Source organism: Aptenodytes patagonicus, chromosome 6, assembly GCF_965638725.1.
Source record: "Aptenodytes patagonicus chromosome 6, bAptPat1.pri.cur, whole genome shotgun sequence".
NCBI lineage: Eukaryota > Metazoa > Chordata > Aves > Sphenisciformes > Spheniscidae > Aptenodytes > Aptenodytes patagonicus.
Genome location: NC_134954.1, coordinates 1447665 through 1470882, shown reverse-complemented (window position 1 = coordinate 1470882; position 23218 = coordinate 1447665). Strand labels below are relative to the sequence as shown.

Sequence of the window (23218 nt, the reverse complement as noted above, 5' to 3'; positions counted from 1 at the left end):
TCTACATTTAGAGGGAAAGAAGACAGCACCATAGTCATCTTTCCACCATATTCTAGGCCCCTTAACATTATTTTTTTTTAGTGAGATTTACTCTGGATATGTTTTTGCAGCCCAAATTGTGTCTTTCACACATTCTTTATTTTTTATTATTGTCGGATGACAAGGTGAAAAAATGCTTACTAAAATGCTTTGAGGCGCAACACTAATAACTCCCTGACTTTAAAATGACTGAAGTGTAATTTAATCATTTAAACTGCCCACCTTGACCGCCAAAGTGAGTACAAATCACTGGGTTATTGAAAGACAGACTTAAACCATCAGTCGTATAAAAAATGAATTTTAATGCACTGTCCTTAGCATCTGAATTCTTTAGATTTCCAACAGATAAATGAAGAAATGAGCACAGGATTTATAAACTGGATCCTTTATTATAGAGAGAGCATCTTGCCTTTTATACGGCACACAAGAATATTTGTCTGTGATTGCTCAGTTCTGCACTCTGCAATCGCACAGTACTTTACTGGTAGAAAAAGATTCAGGGTTTTCTTCCTTTTCAAAGAATTTGTTCATCCAACCATTAGATACAATAACGTCATTTCTGGGAGAAAACTGATTTCCAGAAATAATTTAACCTGCTTTCATAAGAGTTCTCTCTACATTAAGGGTGGTAATAAATACTAAATACCAAAGTGCAAGCTAGTCCAAATGCAATTCTGATGTAAAGTTCATTTTAATTTACAAGCTTTTTATCTAAGTCCTATTACAAGTTTCTACCCTACCTGTTCTTCTCTATGAAGATATGGAAACCTTGGACAAAAAAATATTCTTTCAGCAGTGAGAATCTTTCCCCCATTTCCATATACTTTTTACATTCTATCTATTTTCTCAAGTGCTTTACATTCTGTTCCCTCACGGACGTGCTGAGTAAAAACTGGAAGTTCAGCAGTAGTGTTAGACAGTACATCTGCCGACCTGTTCAAAGGCTGCCTGCAACGACTACAATGGCATTGACAGGCCTGCTGAAATGTTTTTGATCATTCTGCTTTTCACCAGCTTAGGCCTACACATGGTGCAGGCAATGAATTAAGATTGGACTAGTATTGGGAAACATCTAGTTTATTGAGGAGAAAAAGAGAAAGACTCGAAAGACTCTTTTCTACTGCTTAAGTGTCAGCAGGTAAGGTAGTCAAGCCACACTCCGCGAACTGAACCCCTTAGACTTTGCACAACCTTCCTCAACTAAGGAATTTTACACCAGCAGAAGGAACCTACTTTCGGTCCTACACTTAAAATGATAATATTGTCGGATATAGTTGCTATTAGTGTTTTATATCAATGTAATCGTTTGGTGGTTTAGATCTTGTACGTAGTGATCTGCTCTGAATGATTGTGCCATTTGCAGTTCAGGTCTATAACAGGCATAAAGCAATGTTCTTTTTGCTGCCAATACAGGTTCTTAGAGGAGGTAAAAGTACTTGACTTTAGCTATAACGTATTTATTTTTATTCAAATGCTAGTATTTTATGAAATCAAGTCCCCAGTAGGTCACACAGCCTTGCTCAACCTCTCAGGTTTAATGTCATTAACATGATAAATATGCATACTGTTGGCAGATGGGTTTTCTCCTGCTTTTCCATGATCCCAGTCACTTGGATAAAGATACAGGATTAAAATTATGATTGTTTCTGTAATCTTAACTAAGCAATTTTCAGGTTGAAAATATTCAGATTTTATGAGAATGCTACTACTCCCACTCACCTTTACCTCACTTTCCCAATCTCCACAGGTAATCGGTAATCGTTACTGCAAACTATTTTTCCCTGGGAATTGGCTCTCCATTTTTAATAATTTAGTAACACTGGCTGAAAATTTTCCTTTACCAAATTATTTCTTAAAGGTTAGTGTATTGATCTTAATGTATCTGCAATGCTGTTGTGTGGTTATCAAAGCAAATGTAAGCCATACAGCAGAGCACCACAAACCAAAATCCATGCATTTAAATGGAAAAAAAATGTACATTTGCTACTGTAGCTTGGACAGGAGCCAGGTAAATAGACATTTTGGAGAAGATGAAAATCAATGTTCCACACCATCAGGGCTTCAGATGAGGATTCTAAGAAGACAGGATTTTAGAGGAGGAGGAGAGGCTGCAGATCTCAAAAGGCAAAAGACAAGTGGCTTAATGTGTGGCCATTGCTTTGCCATACACATAATCTTAAAGTCACGAAAAAACAGCAGTGTTCAAGTATTTAATCTACCTTTCAAAATTAATTTGTATCTTTTAGACCAAGTTATCAAAAAGCAGAAAAGGGAAGAAAATAATTAGGAAACCTTTCTCCACCAGGACACCTCTTCTCTGAAGTTCATGTTTCTTAAATATTTTTGCTCAAATGATTGGCCCAAATGTTCCTTTACTTTTGTTTGGTTTTACTCTGGCACAGTACTTAGCAGCATAACAGAAAGCTGAGTCAGGAAGACTGAAACACAAGATGGAGATTCAATTCTCATCAAATCCTATGGCCTTCCTACGATGGCAAATCTATACCTGAAATCTCATTACACTGTCACACCAGTATTAGTAGCAGAGGGAAGAAAGAGTGAGAAAGAGGTGGAATGAGGAAAGAGAGAAAATAGAGAAGGGAAGAGGAGCAAGGGAGAAAAAAATTAAAATTAAGCAGGGAGAAGGTATGAAAAAGAGTGAAAACAAATGGAAAAGAAGAATGGAGCACCAGTCAAATATTGCTACTCCCTTCATTTTCATTGCTACAATCCAAAATGAACCAGGCTGAGCTAAATCCACGTATTGCGTGCTTACAGGTCACAAGGAACTGGTGCTTTATCTGGAAAAATATTATATTAACTGAAAGCCATATCCATACCACATAATTTCTGCAGAGATTTTTCCGAGTATGTTTCACGATCACAGCCCTTTCCAATGTAATTGGTCTGTAATTCAATGGTGGTATGTATTGAGGAAACTGGTCCATCACACGTTTCTAGATGAATGCTGGGAAACAAAGGTATGCTGCCAGCACCGGGCTTGTATTCAATCCGTTTGTTCCAGTCTGGAAAAAAACAACAACAAAAAGATCCAAGAGTGATTACAAAAGGGAAAGGAGTTATATAATTTTAAATGACATATTGTTCTCAAAGGTCACCGTCTAAGACAAAAATAAAAGTTCTTGAACTTGGCATCAAGAAGTTACTGTCCTAAAAAGATTGGGTTTTGCCCCTCTTCGTAAAGGAGTGTCAGGCTCAATTAAGTACTACTGCTGCTGCTAGAGTCACACAAGCACGGGGTACAGACATATCCTGACAAGAAGTGCTAATGGGTGTCAGTTTGGATCTCCAATGTCCATGTCCCTGTGACAGACTACAAGCTAGCTCTACAGGGATGAGGCTGTTGGCTGCGCTGAATTTGGTCAGATTTCATAGTTTTGTGATACAGAACAAATAACTCCAAGGACCAGGCTATATACATCAGTCTCACCGGACTGTGACCAAAAGCTAATATAACACATCTGTAGTGCCACTTCTTGTCTTCAAATGTCTTACTAATTTTGTGAAGTATTAATGACAGAAAGTTACAGCTGAAAGGACTACTCACGCTTTCAGTCAGATCTGACTAATCTGTGGTTTTGCATATGCAGATGTCTCTCAGCCCACAACATTTAAACTATCACCTGCTTTAGGCAGCCATCCGGACATGCCATACATACCACTATGCTTCTCAACTGAAGCATTTAATTTTTAAATCCAATTAATTATGGTGTTTGCAACCTGCTTCAGAGAAAACCCAAACAATCAGCATTAATTAAAAACGTATTTCAGCTATCTTTACAGTTCGTATTTTCACAGAATCATAGAATGGTTTGGGTTGGAAGGGACCTTCAAAGACCACTTAGGCCAACCCCCCTGCCATAGGCAGGGACATCTTTGACTAGATCAGGTTGCTCAAGGCCCCATCCAATATGACCTTGAAGACTTGCAGTGACGGGGCATCCACACCTTCTCTGGGCAACCTGTTCCAGTGTCTCACCATCCTTATAGCAAAGAATATCTTCCTTATATCCAATCTAAATCTACCCTGTTTCAGTTTAAAACTGTTACCTCTTGTCCTGTCACTATAGGCCTCAGTAAAAAGTTTCTCTCTGTCTTTCTTACAAGCCCACTTTAAGTACTGAAAGGCCACAGTAAGGTCTCCCCGAAGCCTTCTCTTCTCTAGGCTGAACAACCCCAACTCCCTCAGCTTTTCTTCACAGGAGAGGTGTTCCAGCCCTTTGGCCATTTTCGTGGCCTCCTCTGGACCTGCTCCAACAGGTTCATATCTTTCTCATACATTTTAGCCCACTCCAGCCAAGTTACCACGCAACATAAGTAAGAATGCCACATTAATAGAGAGATGCAAATAGTTAATTATTTTGAAGTCACAGAACTATTCACCTCTGCTACCTAATGTGTACATCTGTGTATCTGTAAAATTTGTCAAAAGAAGTACTCTTGTACACACAGCTGAAGTTTCACTGACTTTGTTTAGTCCTAGGTAAAAGAGGACTCCACAACTGGAAAAATTCTAGGTCCTGGCAGTCAATGAAATCTCTTAAAGTAAATGGACAGACATTCTAAGTATCAGTGGAAGGAAAAGTAATTTTTTAAATATATATATATGCATTTAGTAGGTGAAGGAGTTTGGTGGTTTTCAACAGAGCTCATTTTCAGAAAGCTTGAAAAAAGGTGCTCTCTCCCACTGTCTTAAATTGGATTAAAAATTTACAAGAAAATCTGAAGCAAACATTTTGAAACATAGAGCAATCATTAATCCAGAGTCCAGACAAAGGGGATAGGATGCTGGCAGTCACTGGTCTGCATTTCAAAATTCTCAGATTTTCTTCATGACTTTTAATCCAAATGGTCATCACGTAGCATTTTGTTCTCAAGAGGAAGCTGAGACTTCATAGAACATTCTGAAAGTGTGTTTAGTATCTATTTTTACTAAAAACTTTAGGACTTGTACATCACTGACTAAAAGATAACTATGACTGCTTTATTGCCTGTGCACACATCAGCTGAGTTGCTATTTTAGTAGTAATTTTCAGGTAGTATTATTCATCCCATTCATTCCATATTTAGTTAGATTTGATCTGCAGTATTGCATAATTTGTCTGCAATTGTCAGCTTAAACAGTTCCCCTAGAATTTCAAGTACCATATAAGGTACATCATTACAATAACAGATTTCTGTCCATTCCAGAAACTCGAGGTTAACATTTTTCCAATCAAACAAGAGCAGCAAATTCTTTCAGACACTTAAGGTAAAAATAGAATAATTTGCTGGTTTGTATACATGCTAGTAATATATGAATTATTGATCTTTATACTCTCTTATTCACCAGTTAAAACATTATATTCCTCTACCCAAAAGGAAAAATAAAGAGGGTCTCGTATGTATTGAAACATTTCAGAGTATCTCAACAGCTTTCAGGTTTCAGCCACACTTTCATTTCTCAGCTATATCAAATTAACTGGCACTCATGCAAAATACTCATTAGCATATGTGAGATGTGACTGAATTATTAACTGTAACATATCTGCAACAGCACACTCGCCTCTAGTTATATGAAGAATGTCTTATAAAAAACACGCTATATAAAATGCCACTACGCTATATAAAATGCCACTGCTCACAAGGAAGAATAATGGAAGACCTCTGTTTCTGCCACATGAATGTCCCCTGGATTGGAAGAGGTGTTTCATTTCACAGTATTGCCTTTCAACGTGGCAAAAACAGTAATTTGTACCCAGAGATCATAAACCCTGAACGTTCTAAATCATCCGCATTTATCTCAGCTCTAAATTGTAAAACATCAACTAGATTTGAACTAGTGTCTTTGTACCTTGGTCCCCTGCAGCGTCATAGACCAATCCTCATCCTAAATCCCACTTCTTTCACTGACTTAGTGCAGATTTAGGAAGTCTGCCAAGGAGTCCCTCTCTGTGCAGAAGGCGTTGCCAGGCAGGCACGAGGCAATACTGGAGTATGATACAACCCTGTGATAGCAGGACAGTCCTTAAAGGTAGCAATAGCTCTGATACAAATCAACTGGCTTATTTATATAGTACCTGCCCCCACAGCATTTCAGCATCCCAGAGGTGTTGAAGCTGAGGCCAACACCCTCTGTATCTCACCACCAGTAAAGTTAGTAATGTTGGATAGTGCATAGAGTTAGAACAAGCAACAAGAAGTGGTGACAGTGTGAAGAGCTTATTGTGCGAAAAACCCGTATCTTTCATTTAATCTTGAATGTGGTGAAGATGGTTATTTTTCTTTCTCCCAGAATAACATCCTGTATTGGACACATTCAAAAGATCAGCATCTTCCCCTCAGGAATGTGGTGACACTTTTTTGATTCCTCTAGAACTGACTCAGAGGACGAGTCTTACGTAACCTGAGTCTACAAAAGCCTCTGAATTTCAGCTATTTGAAAACTGCATCTTAAAATGTGACTCATGCCTAGGGTTATGCAAACAGTCAAAAGATATATAATCCCATCTGAAATGGTAGGTTGCACTAGATTAGCTAAACTCAGCCAACAAGGTTCCTCCTTTGACACGAACTGTCATGCGACAACACGACATTACAGTGCAAACTTACAAAGGTAAGCACTGTCTCCCCAGTAGCGGGGGGAAGACTAATCCCATGGGAAAAGCTTGAATAAAACTAGCCCTGTTTAGTCCTGCAGAAGACAGCCTTTCTTTGGATTTTTTTAATTCAACAGGCTTTTGCTTGCCAATTGTGGTATAAAGCTCTTCCAGGCAATATAAGACACCCCCAGCTGGATTATACCAACAACATTAGAGGGTAAATATCACAATGTCAGGTTTGTGGTTCAGATTTCATCAATTATAAAACAACTATGTAAACACAGATCTCGATCTCTGAGATACTCAAACTATTCCAAGATCAACATGGATCAAACTTCAATGACAGTTTGAGCCTTTAAAAGTAAATCCCAATGCACTGCATAAATTTTCCTTTTAACAGAAGGATAATGTAAAGACTTTCCTTGATCTCTACGCTTAACAGTTTTGTACATGACTCTCTTTCCTTGTGATCCATGTATTATATTTTAATTCAATTCTAATGCTTGATGACACTAAGAATGATTTAATCTCATTTTTCCTTGAAGGAGTACGGCACTCGCATGTGCGGAGGAGGTATGACCTGATTCATGTGTCCTCCTACATGTGTGTGGCCATAAATTCTGATTCCACCTCATGACATCAAAAATGACAGCAAGGTAATTAAAGACAATTTCAACACAACTCCTACCATGCCAGTGAAATGCAAAACTTCTCTGGTGTTCGACTGAAGATGCATCCTGGCAGCTAAATGTAAGATAAAATTTATGTAGTGCTATTAGTGAGTCTCTGCAGCATCTCTACGTAATAGCTGGAACACAAGGTTCCCAGAGCAATGTAATCGGTAGATCTGTTTCCTCTACAGCATCTTCGCATCTGTCCTGTCTATGTAGGCTGGATACTTGGCTAAAGGTTATTCTGCTTCTTTTTTTTTTTTAAACTTATACACTTCACAGCTTTGCCGAAGTATTTTTTTTATTAAACATTTTTCTCTCTATTAATTTGAAAATCTGAAACAATCTAGAATAAGTAAAAATATCAGTATACACAAAGCATTTCAAACAAGATCAGAAATGTCGCTGTAGTTTTGCCAAAAGTACACTTATTTTCATGATTTATGAAACTCCCTGTATCTTAAAAGCAGCAGCCAGGCAGCTCTAGATGCTGTACAATGATATTTGGAAGAGCAGTGCACTGTCCTCACAAAACTACAATTTTCTTTCAACGCCATGAATTTACTGGAAAGTGCACATTGCCAGAATATCATATGCTGCAGCCACCTCAATAAATACCTGCTGTACAGTTAGGCATTCTCCACATGTGAAAGTTCAATGGCCATAAGACATTTCCAAAATGTACACACTTTGGTACTTGAATTTCTACTTTGAACTAAAGAGAAAGGATTTTTTAGCAAAACAGACACAGTTCCTGCATATTTTCTTTTGGGCAGCATTCTCTCTATATTTATGGACTTATAAATTGTGCCAATCTAAAAAAAAAAATACATTTCAAAGGATTTTCATTTCCCAATTGGAAAAAAAACAACCCAAGACACACAAAGCAATCACCTTATATGTTCCACTCCCCCATTTCCTGAGTAACCCTCCTCAAACCTTCTGAAAAAGAAAAATTTTTACTTGCAAAAAAGGAAATCTCAGCCTTGCAACAGACCTTTCAAGAAATTCTGAATGCTGTTTCTTGACACAGATTACAGGTGAACAAAATTGAGTTAACATTATTATTTTAATTTTAAAGTATATCATTGATGTTAAAATGGATCGTCTGCTATGCCCCATCATCTCAGAAGGAAAGTTAGAAAAAAGACTGGTAGTGCATGTATGCCTGGCCCTTTCTTAAATACCTTTGTTTCTGTGAAGATACTGAACTACTTAAAATAACCAGGTCTGTTCAGATTGTCTAAGCAGTTTCCCATTCGTGAAATTGATCATTTTACAAAGGAGACAATTTGGTAGGATGTCCCCTAGTTAACTGGCCACAAATCAGCTAGTAAGCATCAGCAGAATGCTCCTTCCAGGATCCATCAATGTCACTGTGTGCTGCCCAGAATATAATTTTCTAAGTTTTAAAGGGTCAAGCAGTCACCACTGACGGAAAAAAAATGCTTTTTCTCTTGGGATCCAAGTATGGAGCTTTACAACAGTTGCCACAACTCCTACCACTGCTAGCAGACATGTATTGTGCTAGGAAGGTCTGGTAGAAAGTATGCCAGAAAAGAAACGAGATCTAATTATCAGCTAGGATCATGCTTCTTGTGTGTGTTTAATAACACACATAAATACCATTTAGGATTTTTTTTATTGAACGATATTTCCCCCCATTTTTAAATTGACATAAATATGTGTATAATATACGTATATACATACATATACATGAATACACATATACATATACATGAATACACGTATACATACACATACATACATATGCATGTATACATAAAATACGAATGTTTTTAACCAACACTGCAAAACAATCTTTAAAGTTCTGTTCATCTTTTTTAAGGGAGAAAAGATCATTTTGCATCCAGCACCACTAGTCATACAACAGAATAAAAGAAAACCCTAATAAACTTTTCTACGTTTGACAGCTAATCTACAAGCTAGTAACGTACAAATGACAGGACTGCTAAATCTGATGTCACACACAAATCTAAGCATGTTAAATATGATGAGTGATTTGTTAAGGAAATGATAATCAGAAAGTCTGACCCAGTTAAAGCTTCTCCATAGCAAAAAGAAGACTCAGACTCACTTCCAAAGCCCTGCTAAGGCACCATGGTTTGCTAAGAGATTTGAATGCAGATCTCATAAGCATAAAGAAACATCCATATACACCTTTTCTTTCTGCAGCATGCTGATAGTTTAAGAAACAACAAAAAAGAGAGAGACAGGAATTTGGACTACTGCGGGATAGTGGTAAAGTCTGCTATTGCAGGACTTAGTGAACCATAATGGAACAGCAGTTGTGCCTGAATTAGTGACACTGAATACTCCATCGAGTGATAAAACCCCAAGCCCTAATAGTACCTAATTATGCAAAATAAACATATAAGAATCTAAAAACTAGGAAACAACAGCATAGGTTAAACTATTATTTGTTGAGAGACTGCATTTGAATAATAATAGGTATTTCCTGCAGTGAATTGGGTGTCAGAGCCCCAAGTGCACTAATAAGCCCTAATGAGCCTCCATAAGCTTCACCTGCAGCTTCCATTCACGCCCATGGGCCAGGATCTCTATTTAAGCTCAGCCCCAGCACTTCAGTCCCGGTCTGACCTGTGATGCTTGTAGGGGTGTTGGTCTCTAGCTCAGCCACAGCTCTGGCCATAGGGTCCCTTTATCCAGAAGTCAACCCGTGGACTGGCTTTCTGGCTTGACAGCCTGGCCTCATCATTATGGATCTGCCCAGTGACCTGATCCTAACTCTCATCTATGGATTGACTTCCTGGGATCTGCCTCCTCGCCATGAAACATGCCTGAGGATCTGGGCTCTTGGCTGAACCTGGCCCCCATCTCTGGGTCTGCCCTGCTCACCTCAGTTGGGTGAGGGGTTGGCCCTTGGTGACGAAGGCTCTGCCAGCTCTGTTATTACAATTGGCTCCAGGCTTGCCTTCCTTTAGGGAGTAGCCCTGCTCTTGCTGCTTCTTGATACCAGGTTTAGATGTGGTTAGAGACTTCTAATGCTTTCAGAAGGACAAACTACCACAAAAAGATGTCATTATGGGAAGAGGCAGCTTTCTAGTTATCCTGGAGAACAAGGGCTGTGACTGGTGTTTGGATCCTGGTATTCCAAGGGATTTCTCTACTGAGGAGTATACAAAGAGCTTCTCAAATTCCAAAAGATGGACTCTGAAACACTACATGGGCTAGTTACTGAAATCAATTGAATTGAGCATGTCAAAACTTACGTGAAAAGTCTGCAATTTTTAAGCCTGTGGTGCAAGAATGTGTGGAAGTCTTTACATGCAGAGGAAAAAATCATAGGGAAAAGCTTCAAACCTAACTGGATATCCTGTCGTGCTTTAACTTTTGAGCAGAGGAAACATTAATGGAACCACCAGCTGTCAGCTACATCTCAGAGGTAAGAAATTTCTCAATTAAATGATAATTGTCCCAGTGAAGCTCATGGAGATCTTGCAGTGAAAGTTAAAAAAAAGGAAAGACTTTTTTATTGTAGTTGTAAATGCAGAAAGGTGAACAAAGGAGTGAACTTCCACAGAGGTACATGGAAATAAGAATCCAGTTAAATAGGTCTAAAAGGAATGGTTTCTTGCATCAGTTAAGATGGAAAAGACAGGCTTTAGTATTTCAATTGTAACATATATACAGAACTGCCTAAAGAGAGGGCAATACTGGGTTACTCTGAAAATGTAAAGTTCACGGTACACAGGGAAGTAACTAGTAAGGATCCCTGTGAATCTGCATTGGGGTTGTTATTTGATATTTCCATTAATGGTCTTGGCACAAAACCAGGACTGTGTTAATTACTTCTGCTAGTGACAAAACTGGAAGGCAATTCTACATTGGAAGTCAACATAGAAAGAGGATATCCCAAGCACAGAATAAGATGACCTTGAGAACTGGTGCGTAGAAATATTGCTTTGTAGTAATGACACAAAGTGCCAGTTCATGCTCAGGAACTTCAGCAAACTGGTGAGTCATCACTGAAAAATGACACATGGAAAAAGAGCTGATTCCATTAAGTCAGTAACAGCATGTCCATGAGCCACCAGTCTGATACAGCCAGGCAAAAGAAAGGTAGTCTTGGAATACATAAAGCACTCTTTCCAGTAAGAGGCTATGGTGAGAAGAAACCTGTCAAAACACCTTACCTGGAGTATTCAGAAAAGAGGTATTTAGCTGTAATACATGCACAGAATTTCCTGAGGAAAGGAGAGCATATCTTAAAAATTAGATTGAAACAGGTATGACTGCTTTCTCTAAATATGTCTGGTAGTCAAACAGAAGAAAAGATAATGCTGATACAAGTACATAAACAAGTCTGAACTTATGTAAACTTTGAGCTCGAAAATCAAATGTACTCTGAAGTTCAATTAATTTTCAAATGTCTGAAATGGGTATTTAAAGAGTGGGTATTCTACTAAAGTGGTGCCATTCAAGTTAATAACTGAATGTAAGCATTTTGTTATGATTACTCTGTTTTAAGGATGTATGGCTAATGCATACACAGCAGCTCCAAGACTAGACTGGCACAAAGGCTCCCTGCTTTGCAATAAATTTCATTTTAAAAAATATGGATAAATATCTTATAGCTAAGACAACATAAGCATTGCATTTTAAACTGCTAGGTATGTACACAAGAAGAATAGAAATTGATTTATATTTATTGGAGAAAATATTTGGGCTTTTGAAGTTGTTCCTGAAGACTAGGAATATTGTTCTTGTAAGCAAGGTTTCTGTACTTGACCACTCTCCTCCAAATAACCAATTACTTTAGTAATCATACTGCTCCTTGTTAAAAGCACTGACAGCTCAAAAGCCAATACAATTTTGGTTTTCCTCTCTAGTTAGATTTTACTAGAAAGCCTGATGAATACCATTGTAAAATCACTCTGCATTACTGCCAATAGCATCTATGAAGTATGTTGACTCAGAAGTGATCTAAGATCACTCTGCTACTAAAAGAGAAGGTCCTGCCCTTCTCTGAACAAAAGAAAGATTACATTTCAGCAGGCAAAGCGAGCTGACCTGACCCATACATGGCCTCTGAATGACTATTCAACATTAAAGGCGTGGTAAGAATGTGCCTTTTGGTGGTAGCGAAGCCCTAGGTCACCTTAGTGAGTCCTACATGCCTTAAAGAAGTAGTAACATGCACTATCTTTGATATGTTAACTACTCATTAATATTTTTATGGTCTATTAGGTAAATAAACAAAGCAGCTTTTATTTCAAAACTATTTTTAAGCAAACACTAAGTGGAAAGTCATTGAATTTTTAAGGAACTTTTTTTAAGATGAGTTTTTAAGGAACTTCTACTTTACATTGTTACCTCAGGTGATCAGGTTAAGTGTGTATATGGGTTCATAGGACATAATGATAAGTGTAGGAAATCTTTTCAAGTTAGTAAAACACTTCAGGCTGGATGCTGTGAAATCCTGTTTTCTAATCAGAGTCCTAATTTTCTGTTAAATTGGAGGTTAGTGAGCATTGCTTATGCAAGGGCCACACTAAATTTGGCAGAAAAAAATTAAGTCCTCTTTTACTTATCTCCCCAAGAAACACATTCAGTCTTCTCCATTTGTTTCAGAAAAGGCGGAGTCCTCTGATATTTATTGGGGTGTTCAGCTGATTGGTTTAGAGGAGCTTTTTTGGTTTATGCCTTAACTGCTTCCTGTCTAAAGTCAACTGCATTTTAGGGAACAACCTGATGTTCGGTTTAATTGTCAATAGTTGCGCAGACCTCTAGCAGTCTCAAAACATTTTAAGTTTTTGGTAACATGATTCTGCCCTTCATTTTTTTTTTTGAGGCTAAACTCTTTATTTTCTCCCCATGTAGTACATCATTCACCAGAGAGCTTGGTACAGGAATAATCGTTTTCAACTTTCTGCTATCTTGCATCTTTTGGGACATTGTTTTATATTTTATTTCCAGTTGTTATCCCACTAGGGGGGACAGTAACTTCTTCAGTTTTATGAAGACTGTTCCTAAAAGTAGCAGAAATGAGAAAAGACAAATTATGGTACCATAAATGAGCTACAGGAAACATGGTCTAGATTACAGGTTTTTGACTCTTTCTTATTTCACCTCATGTTTTTTAATGAAAATACTATATTGATATTTAGTACTGTGTTGTCACAAGTCTGTCTACCCTGCTTTGAATAAAGCAGAAGTAACTACAGAAATCAATATTTGTGACATTAAAACTACTGTAGTGAAAAGGACCATGCTGGAAGTGAGTCTACGGGAAAAAGTGTAGTGTCTGCTCTGTGTCCATAGAACTGAAACAAAGGCAGAGCCCTGGAGGAATGGACAGAACCTTGGGGAATGTGCTGAAGATAATAGGGTTTTTCTTAGTATGGAAACCCACTAATGGTGTTTAAAAAAAATTGTAAACAAAAAATGCAAATAACTTCAACTGCAAATCTACCCATTATGGTGTCAGAAATACTATCATCTAGCTTTTCTTTATAATGTAGTCTCCTTACTTACCTGGCACTAAGTGATCACTTCATTGTTTGAAAATCATGGAAATTAACACACAGATAACATGAAGAGAATTTGTAGTATAGCTGTAAAAGTTAGTTGACAAAACTCACTAATGAGAATTTCCAACTAAAATAACTGATTAGGAATTAATTCAGTTCATTGATTTACGTTTTTAGCTTGCTTACAATACTAATAACATTTCAGAGTGGTCTGCTCAGAATGGTTTGATGTCAGTTTGGGTTAAGTTTATTTCTAAAGTAGCCTCTTAATAGAGTGGAGACTTGTTGTTTGCTGAAAATGTCTGCATGGGAATGCTTGCTGATTGTATATTAATGTCCATCTTCAAAGAGTAGGGAAGTAGCTCCTAGATTTAATAAAGACTTAAATGCTATTAGCCCAAGGGAATATTGTTTAACGGATAGTACCTTGGCTTGTTGAGTCTCATTTGCTCTGCTATACATGTCAGTTGTGGAGTTGGCCTCTAGAAACAGGAATAATTTTGTATATTGTTTTACGTAAACTTATTCTTCCCTGTCCCACCCCTACACAATGGAGGCTATTTGAAGGGCATCTGCATTGAAATTTATTGCACTGAAATTTTTAACACTGAATTTGCATTAGACTACTACAATCTCTATTCACAATAGTCACAGAAAGAACTGCACAATATTTCGGATTACTAAAGCCAGCAACTTTTAAGAACTAACTGCCAATGCTATAAATTGAAATTCCAAGTATTTCTGTTCAAGCTAACACTGAAGAACAAGAAAAAAATCATATATCATATTTTGGCAACTCTTATAATCAAAGGCTCAGAATATTCATCTTTTCTGTTAAGCAAAGCATTATTGTACCTCTGTTAGCCATGCAATCTTTTCAATTATATCATTATTTCAAAGAAGGTGGAGCATACCTGCTGTCTGCCTCTTTGTGGGGAAGTCACAGAGTGACAGACACAGGGAAGAAAGAACACTATAAAGATCCTCCATTTCCAGTCTCCAGATTTCCTCTTTAGCTACTGGAAATACTATTAGTAAGTTTTGCTTATTTGATTTTTTCCCTAGCAACAGTTAATTTTTACATGTATTGGCTCAAAGTGGAAAACAACATCACCTGTGTGATTATTTTCACCTTGAAAAGTAAGTAGGAATAAAAAAAAAATCTCATTAAGAGAAATGTAGAAATTTCTGGAAGTATTATGTTGCAGCTCATTTCAAATTATAATTAATGACTTGGTAATTAAGAGCTAAAGTCATATCTACCCAATTGTTTACCTAAAGACCTTATACTCTGACTAGGTAAACACTATCCACTTGCACTTTGTGCTGTTTGACCTGGAGACATGCCACTGGAGCGAAGCAGTCACCTGTTTGACAGACGGAAAGGTACAATTCCACATGGATAGCATGGAATATGCTAGAGCAGAACATAGTGAGCTATTTCACATTTTTACCTTGCCTATGATAAAGACCCATCATAAAACTTTATCAGATCAGAAGGGAGAAAGAATATTTGTGCCAAATTGCCACAGAAATAAACAAAAAGCCCAAATTGAAGCATAATGCTATCAAGGCATACCCTTTCCTATCTGAGATGCTTTAGACAAGCTGCTTTAAACTTTCTTATGATGTATTGCATTCTTTTTTTGAGTTGTTGCTTTATATATGCTGTTTTCTCTGTCTATTTTCTCACCATCACACTAAAAATAACAAGCTGGCAGCTGGTCATGTTAATACCTAGTGTTAACCAAACCATCCGCCACATACAGCTCTGACTTGTAGAAGAGAAGAAAATAAATTTTGCATGCATAAAATAACAATACCTGAATTCAGCTTTTCATTAAAAACTTAAATACCTTGTAAACACTTCACATAATCTAAGATGAACAAAGCATAAAAAATAAAACAAGCCTTATTTGAGGTTGTTTCTATTACTTTTATTGGCTACCTGCTGTCCATACCCACCTGATGGGACCAGCAATGACCATCTGTCCTATAATTGATGCTTGAACTATGAAATAAGTATGACAATATTGGGCAATATAAACACACCATTAAAGGTATCTTTGCAAAAATTATTCAGTCAATAAAATACCTAAATGGAAATAATATGGAAATTAAAAAAAAAAATCAATTGCACCCATTTTAATACAAGTTCCAAGCTAGAATTTGGGAGTATTTAATTTACTTGAGATGACTCCATAAAATGGAAACAGAACATTTCTACAGTGTAAAGAGACCATATTAGTTTTCTAGAATAAATCATGGGGTTTTGAACAATAAGATCAGTTAGAAAATGTTGAAATAGTTCATAGGTATTCTATTTTCTTTAATAAAAATGCTCTTCAAAATACTTGAGTGGGTGGGGAACTAGTACATACCTGAAAAATTAAAATGTGGTTCTGCTCTAAGTGAGGACTGTGAAAATGAAATCATGATATTCCACAATTCTTTCATTACAAGGTCCTCTAGACCAGGGCTTCTCATTTTACAAAGGAAACTTTTTTCCTTCTAAATGTCAGTCTGCAACTTTACCTTCAAGTACAACAGCAAAACTGATTTTTTTGCCTTCTCAATCATTCTCTTTAAAAATTACAATTATGAATGTCAGGTTAGTCCTGAATAATCTGCATAATGTAGTTACATCCAGTTGGTTTGCCCCTAATCCAGCCCTCATTTTCATCTTAATTCCTTATAATTTGTGGCATATCTATCTTCCTGGTACATTACCAGCTGGGTTTTTCTCCATTTTAGACAGAGTAGACCGTAGATCCTTACAACCTTTTTAGAAAATCAATTCCTACTGAAATGTTTCAATATGAAGACAGTAATCAGGATTAAAAAAATGCATTTCATTCCTACTGCCAGCTCAGTGTGCCTTGATGCATGCATGCACATGAAAGCCAATTCTGTACCTGGAACATGATAATCTGAACAACTCTGGCACACATGGGAAAAGTACCTTGTCATGGTGGCTTCAAAAGTTTTATTTAAAGGAGTAGTAGGAGAAAGGCAAATCAGAAGCACTTTTTTAACATTTCAGTATATTCAGACTGAATCATAAAATAGCTTATTAGAATAGAAATTTGTCTTTTTTTTCTGTTCTTTGTTCTGACTAGAGAAGAAACATGGCAAATGTAAACAAATATGGGAATATTATCCACTTTGTTAACAGGCTTGGAATGAAGTAAGCATAAGAAATAGCAAGAGTTTTCCATACCACTTCAGTAAGTACCTTGGTTTCCTTACTGTGAGGTAGAGGGAAAACACCAAAGAGATTAAAATATATAAACTGTTAAACCTTACCTTGCCAGCCTGGTTTGCACACTGGTTTGACATTAACTCGTACTAAGACATCTTCTGTTGCATGTTTTTGCCCACAGTCAAAAGCTGTTACCATTATCTCATACTGGTGCTGTTTATCATAGTTCAGTTTCTCGGTGTTTCTGATGTTACCTACAGATTCAATATAAGATAACATTCAGAATTACTTGGCTAAGCATATACAGACTGTAACATTTGAGTCCTGATTAAGTCCTTTGTGACCAGAAAGCTCTCTGAAGCACATGGGACATCCACAGGCAGGTCAGTTATGAGGAATGGGAAGTACTTATTTCTCTGGATTGAAATAAAATTAGTTCTTAGGCAAATATAAGATGCTAGGGGTATAATATGGGCATGTCTATATTAGAAAACATCTGCTCAACAACTTTCTAAAGTAGGACTGTAAGACTAATTAGCTGTTACATCTTGAAAAGTAAAGTATGAGTAGGTGCAACCTCATTTTCCACTTCACAGAATACACTGCTTTAATATGGCAGCGACATTCCTGAGATCCACTGCTGAACATCTCCCCAGCCTCAGTATCTTCCTTTTTTCCCCCCCTAAAGCTATCACCCTTTAGGTGAGAGAGATTTTTAGCCCTTTAACACCTTTCCCTGGGTTTTAAAAATAGGAAAAAAAAACCAGAATGACCTTCTACGTTAGAGTGCTTAGCAGTATTTGATATGGCAGCACAGTTATCACACAGAAAATAAAATTCAGCAACAACAGAGATTATCTGCTGAACCTGACACACATAAAGGCGACAAATTACCTGGTTTGGGAACACAGACATTACAACTTTCACAAGGAAAGGGAAAGATCTTTCTCGGAGTACTTCCTGCAGGATTGGAAGATTACTGTGCAGAATGTATGGTTTTGTAATTAATGAGTTCAGCATTTTAATTCTGTCCATTTCCACTGAAATGCACTTCTTGCTCAAATTGAAACTTGAGACTGTTTAATATGTTTCACACTTTTGCTCAGGCCTGTTGGTTATACCATCACTTTGAATGACAATGTTTGTTCTAGAATTCAAGAAACAAAATTACTCTGGATCAATGCTACACATAACTGCTTTCAAGCATGGATCTGCAAAATCAAGTTGTTTGGGCTAAATTTGGAATAGGGAGCACCCAAATCCTGGAATTTAGTCAAATACAGTTATCTGATTCCCATAGGTGCTGGTCATAGTATCTGTTGTTAAGCATGCTGGCATTTTGGGGGGTTTTGGGTGTGGGGTTTTCTATTCATTCAAATGAATGAGAGGCGAAAGCAGACAAATGAAACTTCTTAAATAAGTCTTTCAGTAAACCTCCATTAGTTTGACAAGTAAAGACTTTTAGCAGGTGTCTCTCTGATGTACACTCCTTATCTTGTCAGAGCCCAATGCTTTTCTGACTACTACTACATTAAAGCCAACTTTAGTAGTTTAATTGAAACTGATGCAAACCTTCTCAGGTCAGGCCTGAAGGAAGGCTGCTTATGCAATTATCACTGTCTTCTGGTTCAAAATTTGTAGTTTAAAAAGACCCTTACATCTGCAGCTATAAAATCAAGCCCAATACCTCACTTTCTGTTGACTTCAAGTCTTTACACCTCCCTTCCTGAGCAGGGCACAGAGAGGAACAAGCCCTATCACTATTTTCATTTCAAATGGAGAAGCAGAATGACCTGCTGAAGGCTAATATGGAAGCAGTACTGTGTCCTACAGCTTCCTTGGTTCTCTCTCTCAGGCACCTCACCTTGCCAGGCGTTTTCAAGTCTGCCATGTAGATAGCTCTTCCCATCACAAAAGCAACTGCAATAACGATATCAACTACTACGTTATTTTTGAGTTAGTAATTGGCAAAACAATTTACCCATTTTACTGTCTTGAGTTGCTTGATTAGTACCTTCCTAAGAGGGCTTGATGAAAAATTGCCACTGTATACTTAATTGTTCCTTTAATACCTGCTCAGCTGTTCTTTCCTTTCTGCACTATATTATTTCTTACGTGAATCTTTATACTTCCCTATTTGGTTCTCCTTGGTATTATTGTAGTCCATGATCAGCAGAGATAATTCTCAAGAAACCAAAATTGTCTGAATCTACTTTAGCAGACTGCTAGAATTTGTGTGGCATGCTAACTGTCCTCTAAGATTTATAAATCATTACAACATATTTGCATTTCATGAAACCTATCTTCCAAAATTTGTATTTCATTATGGTCTTTTAAGATTTGGACTACAAAGATTCTGACTATTAGGTGTTATTCTGGAAGGTCATTTGGATGTCTTGCAGATGTTACCCAAGAGTTTATTGATTTCCTAATTATTCTATTTTTCTGTTACCTCTGCTTTATGCTTATTTGTTATTTTACAATTTAATTGATATGATTAAGAAGTGGACACAGAAGGGAAGCACTATAAATACAGACTAATTAAAGTTTTAGAGACAATAGACTGAGAATTTCTATTTACATCTCACCCATAAACAAAAAGGTAATCAATAACATTAAAAAAAGAAAATTTTAATGGGAGAAGTAAGTACTTTTCTACACAGTTCACAGTTAGGCCATAAAATTCATTTTTTTTTTTCTCAGGCTTTCTAAATCTCTTCCTGGAAGTACCCAGAGCTTTAAGAGATTTAAAAAACACAAAACAGATAAGTGATAACAGGAGTATAAAAATTCCTGCCTGAGGACACACATATTTACACCTCTGTTTCTTTAGGGTCGGTTTTGGGGATAGTTTGATACAAACTTCCCTCTTTTATGGCTGTCTTTCATCTTATTTTGGAGCAGTCACAAGAATGGGGAAAGGCTTGACTAGTTTACTATGGCAATTCCCTCTTAAATTCCATACTTGCTTCCTGCGTGTATAAGAAGTATAAAACTGAATCTCCTAACTCTTACAAGAGATGAGGGCTGGCGTTGTTACATGAGTGGCCTCTGACTTCAGTCTGCTCATAACAGTGGCAGCTCAACATTCCCAGCTGCCAAGAGCCACCAGGAGCTGTATTCGACTGTAAGTCAATTGAAGGGTTAGAATTGCTTCTTGTCAAAAAGATGCACTTTTCAATGATAGTGGAGAGAAATTGTGGTTTAATAAATAAATATCACATGCAAATGCTTAACTATAATGTTTCACTACTTTTCTGAGAAGATGAAGTTGGCATAGCTCCTAACACAGATCTCAGTGCTGTAAAGGATGAGCTTGGGAGATCCTGTCCATGTGTATTTGCTAAGATATGTAAGTTGATAGAACCTGTAGTGACTGGACAGATAAGTCAGTAACTCATCTTCATATTGAACAATCTGAATATGTATTTGTGTAGTGCTTTCCAGCGGTGGGTGGCAAATATAGTTACCCCCATTTTAGGGATGAGAGTAGGTCAGAGCCATGACAGAATTTGTATCTATATCTGAATTCTCTTATCTGACCACAACCCCTGACAAATGAAGGCAGAAAATGCATAAAAATGTTGTTCTGCTGGCATTGCAACAGATCTGTGCACTGTGGTTTAATTTTTTTTACCTGAAAAAAGTCTACACAACATTGATACGACAACTGACTTGATTGGGATTCTCTGCTAAGAAGACAACTAGACTAAACTGCATGCAAAAGTCTCTTAAAACATATTATACTTTTAGTTCCAGTTCTTTGCATAGCAAAACATAAATTTGTCCTTTGCCTTTACATGATTGTATTTCATGACCAAGAGTTCATTACCTTCCAAGTTAGGCTCATCATATACAAAAGTCAATTTTATTAGTGTTACAGTTTCATAACACAATGTAATTTTATTCACAAAGAATTGCATACCAAGGGTCAAAGTTGCCAAATGTAAATGGGAAGCTTTACATTACCCACCTTTAGGTGCCTAACTTACAAAGACCTACAAGAACTACACCAGAGCTGAATGCTGGTTCCTGTGCCAGTGCTGGGTGCCTATCCACTTACGCCTCTCACAATTTGGTGATGTGAAGTAGACTGTGCACTGCTACAGTCTGGAGCGTTCTCTCTTCCTTTCTGCAAATGTTCCCCAATGCATAACAATTTTTCAGGACAAAATGCTCCCTGGATTGATCTAGATACAAGAAATAAGTTTTGCCTAAAAAGACAATGATCTACCAAAAGACAAAAGCTGCTGGAATAGCATGTTCATCTTTCTAAAGGCCTGTGTTTGTGGTTAGTTTCATAGGTTGGTGGTGAAAAAATCTACCATCTGGGTCTGATAATGGCATGTTTTCCTCACACACCCCCTCCTTTTGGGGCCCTCTACAATATTTAGATTTGATTTTAAGCATCTGGTTAGATATTCTTTCTGGGCAACGAAATTCCACACTTAACGTTACTGAAAAGCAGATAAAATCATAACTTGCAGAACACACAAGAACCTAGATTTGTTTTTCCACAATGGGTAAAACCCCTATAAACAAAATCCTAATTAGCACAGTATTAACAGACAGTCCCAGGCATCTCATACATCTATTTTAATCATCCTATAGGTAACAAAAATGGGCACAATGCCAAAGAATTTGCACCAGAGAAAGGTGGCACAGAGACATTCTCAGCAGTGAAATGTGTTGGAACTAAGCAACATATTTCTGTCACAAAATAAAAGTGCAACCATCTATTCTAACTCTGTCTCTAATCCCAGTGGGTTTAAGCAATTACCATTATCTAAAAAAAACTGCAAATTAGACTGGAATTACTGTTGATTGTGGCAGGGCTGTTCTTTTAGTGAACAAATAGATCAAAAAATATTAATTGAATTCATGACCAAGAAACTGCAAGTATTACAACCTTATACCAATTATTCACTGCAGGCTTTAAAGTCATGTGTAAATCAATGATTTTCTCATTGCCTTTGCTAAACAGCAGGTCGCAGGCACATGAGGACAAAGATGTAACCAAGGATTCCTGAAACTTCACATGCTTTTGATCATGCCTCAGACTGTAAGAAACCCATGATCACTCATGAGCCAGCTGCACTGTGTGATAGGAGCCGAAAAGGCATAAGGAGTAGAAATGCCTGCTCTGTATCATACAAATCTCAGTGTATCCATATCCATGATACCCGTCACAAACCTGGTATGAAACTATGAAACCACCTGTGACTCATGTAAGTAACCAGCCCCATGCTGGCAAGTCATGTGGAGCTCTGGAAAAATAATGGTTTCAAACAGAAATATGGAGAACTTCCTTTTATGACAACGTGGGAAATCTCAAAATTAGAAAAAAAATCCATAAAGACGAAAAGCTTCTAGGGAATTGCACACAAATGTCTACTCCCAAATGCCCACTTCCTGTAAAAAATTCTTTGTGCAAATGCTCTGGCAAAAGACTACTGTGCCAGCTGACCTCATTTACTTAAACACAAACATACTCATTATTATTATATCTCCTATATAGTATACTTGCCTCCCAATGTATTATAAGAAGATGGCTTTTTTCCCCAATGTCATTTACAATTTATTGATGCTAACAGGTTATTATCTTTTGATGCTCAGCTGTGCATTGTGCAACAACTGCAGAAATAAAGATAAATAATTTTTTAATAGGGGAAAGGGTTTTTATAAAACATCTCAACATGAAAATGACTGCTTAGAGAAAACAGTAGCTCCATGCATGCTTTCAATTTCCAGTTTGGCCAAAAATCAGATTTAACTTACAAAGAGCATTCTCCTCCTACATACAACATGGATTAAATGCTTCTGTTAGGAAAGATAAATCAGAGCACTGCTGGGCATTCACACAGGGTGCTTGTTCTGGGGAAACAAGTTCTGTGAGCACAGGCATTTCCATTTTGAACTTCTACACAAGTGTGCACATGTGAATATCAATAACAAGGACTCTTATCTACAAAGTCAATCCAATATGGGACTGCTGAAGTACTTGAAAGACAGAGCTACTATTTTGTATTGTCTGAAGCAAGCAGAGAATGGGAGGGAGAATCTTCAACACATTTTTAATGCAGCCCAGCCACCTCTCCCAAACTCAGTGTCAAGTTTTGTACTTTTCCCTGGTGAGAATTTGACTGGGAAAAGCAGAAAGCTGGCAGACAGGGCCGCCAAGGCCAAAAA

General features: G+C 37.3%; 1 protein-coding gene across 3 annotated transcripts in view; it reads right to left on the bottom strand.

The window, feature by feature from the left end:
• CLSTN2 (calsyntenin 2) overlaps positions 1 to 23218 on the bottom strand; it is a 399465-nt gene that overhangs the window by 70788 nt on the left and 305459 nt on the right. For all 3 annotated transcript variants that reach the window (XM_076340846.1, XM_076340847.1, XM_076340845.1), the window contains exons 5-6: positions 17134 to 17283; positions 2880 to 3065 (exon numbers count right to left, since the gene is read on the bottom strand). In XM_076340846.1, coding sequence (XP_076196961.1) covers positions 2880 to 3065; positions 17134 to 17283 — 336 coding nt within the window. The remainder of the gene's footprint in view (positions 1 to 2879; positions 3066 to 17133; positions 17284 to 23218) is intronic.